Source organism: Mya arenaria, chromosome 12 (assembly GCF_026914265.1).
Source record: "Mya arenaria isolate MELC-2E11 chromosome 12, ASM2691426v1".
Lineage (NCBI taxonomy): Eukaryota > Metazoa > Mollusca > Bivalvia > Myida > Myidae > Mya > Mya arenaria.
The window spans coordinates 13057149-13059850 of NC_069133.1; the positions used below are offsets into that span (position 1 = coordinate 13057149).

The 2702-nt window shown below is 46.4% G+C and overlaps 1 protein-coding gene across 1 annotated transcript; it reads left to right on the top strand.

Moving 5' to 3' along the window:
* The first annotated feature begins 230 nt into the window (after positions 1-230).
* LOC128210457 (uncharacterized) lies at positions 231-1252 on the top strand. The gene is made up of 2 exons (XM_052914807.1): positions 231-638; positions 671-1252. The coding sequence occupies exons 1-2, from the start codon at positions 231-233 to the stop codon at positions 1250-1252; spliced, it is 990 nt and encodes a 329-aa protein (XP_052770767.1).
* Positions 1253-2702: the final 1450 nt, after the last annotated feature.

Here is a 2702-nt window from a genome sequence, read left to right on the forward strand (position 1 = left end):
GTAACAATTAATTATTTCTGACATTTAAAAGGATTTCTATATGTGTTTTGATTCATTACAATTCTCTTGTATTGATATTGTTCTGAATAAATTTCTTATATTTCGTATATTTCCAGGTGTTGGTGTGCTCTCTGGCTGGGTGATGACAGAAGGCTACACTATGGCCAATACGATGCACTGATGCAAGAGATGAGGGTCGGTGATTCTGTTCCTTTCGAAACTTTCTACGCATGCCTCCAGAGATGTATGATGAGATGCTGGATCGAATTGGCCCACGTATACATAAGATGGACACCAACTACTGGCTGGCGATAGATCCTGGGGTGAAACTGGCCACAACTTTGCGATACCTGGCGACTGGTGATAGCTACACAACAGTGTCCTATTCTTTCAGAGTGTCACGCCATACAGTTGCTGCCTTCATTCCTATTGTGACCAAGGCTATTGTCGAAGATTACAAAGATGAAGTAAACCCCTGTCCTGTAACTGCTGAAGAATGGAAAGAAATCGCTGATGAATTTCAGAAGAGGTGGAATGTGCCACACGCCCTTGGAGCTCTGGATGGTAAACATTGCGCAATCAGGAAACCTCCTAACAGTGGGTCGCTGTACTATAACTACAAGAAGTTCTGCTCTTTGGTACGGATGGTTCTGGTTGATGCCAACTACAGATTTCTGCATCAGAACTTAAGGAGAGCGTTAAACAAGGTATGCTGAATCTGCCTGCTCCAGCGCCAATGCCCAACGACGACGTTGAATTCCCCTTCTTCTTTCTGGTTGATGATGCCTTTGCTTTACGTAACTACATGATGAAGCCCTACTCAAGAAGAGGTTTGAGCAGAGAGGAGGTCATCCTCAACTACAGGATATCCAGGGGCAGACGTGTTGTGGAAAACGCCTACGGGATTTTGGCTAGCCGGTGGCGGTGCATGCTAACGCCTATGCAAGTAATCCCTGAAGTAGGCAGACTGAATGTGGAAGCAAGTGTGATTCTTCATAACATCATGAGGATGAGGTACCCACAGATGCAGAATGCAGAAATGGATAAGGAAGATGAAGACCATAATCTTATCCCAGGAGAGTGGAGAAATGGAGCTGCGATGCATGACCTTGCCCAAAACCTTGGCCACAACAGGGACAATGTTGAAGGAAAGAACCAGAGGGACTATCTCAAGCACTACTTCAACAGTCCAGCTGGGTCGATTCCTTGGCAGGATAGAACTCTTCAGCCCAGAGACAACTTAAGATATTGACATTCTGTTCAATGTATATTTTAAAATTTCCAGTAAAATACTTTTGTATACTGTTTTGACTTTGTTAATTGTAAATATCTTTGTACTTAATAAAGCCCTATTCTTCCAAGAAATTGAACTTGTGTGTGTTTTTCATTTCTTTTTTGTCAAACACCAAAAAAGAAGAAAAAAAGTGCAACTCATTTTTTTGCCTCATAATGATTGAAGTTCCCCATTTATTTGGTTTCTTTTTTGGTGTTTGACAAAAATTATCAACACATTTTTTAATAGAACAAAGACATTTGATAAACATTTTCAAAAGTTTAATAATGAACATCAAAACAATTTAATAACATATTTACAACATAAAGTCTCTTTTGGAATCGAAAGGCAATGCTTGATCAAATAATCCAAATGTCAGACAGATTGTTTTTAACACTACTGGTCATCAGAGGGCGGCTGGTCATCAGAGTCATCAGACTGTTAATTGGTCAGGCTGATGGTCGTCGACAATTTGGTTTACCACGCTGTCCTGCGAGTCTCGGTTCTGTTTGAGCAAGGAGCTGAATGAATCGTTGAAGCTAATCCGGCCAAGGCTTCCCTGGGAAGGAAGCTGCGGTGTGTTCATAGTGGCGTGGGTTTGTGTCCTAAACGGTGGGCAGCTACGTGACCTGGGCGACGATCTGGTCACTGTCTGTGCAGGAACCGTGCGCTGCACCCATTCGTAGTCCATGGAATTCCAGGGAGTCACTCCAGGATACGTTTGGGTGCCCCACTGGCTAGGGGGAGGCTGCCACTCGTTGTGGACATACTGTTGCTGCTGGAAAGTCTGCTGAGGCTGCTGCTGCTGTTGCAGATGCTGCTGAGGCTGTTGCTGCGGAGGCTGCTGCTGTTGCAGAGGCTGCCGTTCTAGAGGCTGCTGAGGCTGCTGCTGCGGAGGCTGACTCTGACGTTCGGCGGCGTTGGCTGCATCATTCTCCGCTACCATCTCCTCGCAGAGCAGGAAGAATCTGGCCCTGTAACGTTTCCAGATCTCTGGGCGTACCTCGTTGAACTGACTGGACAGGTAGCCGCACATGTGGTGCATGTCTAGGCTGGTGGTCGGCCAAATAGTCTGCAGCAGGTTCCTGGAGAGCTGGGCGAGCTCGCTGCTCTGCTCCCTCTGAGACTGCATCTCATCAATGGCGCGCTTGTCAGTACTACTAGAGTAGACTAGTTCTCTCGGTGTGAGACGGGTGTCGCAGCTCAAAAGACTCCGACGTTGGTTGAATGGGTGGAATGTCGGGCATCTCCTGAACGTCCAGGATGCAGTCGTCAGGGATCACCTCTACGGAGGTCGAAGTAGAGGCCGCGGCCAGGGGTGCTGTAGTTGCAGCGGTTGCCTTCGCGTACATAGATACAGTGTTCCTCCTTGGAACCTCTTTCATGTGGGAGATCAGGAAGGAGAAGTTGTCTAGGATCCATCTGAAAA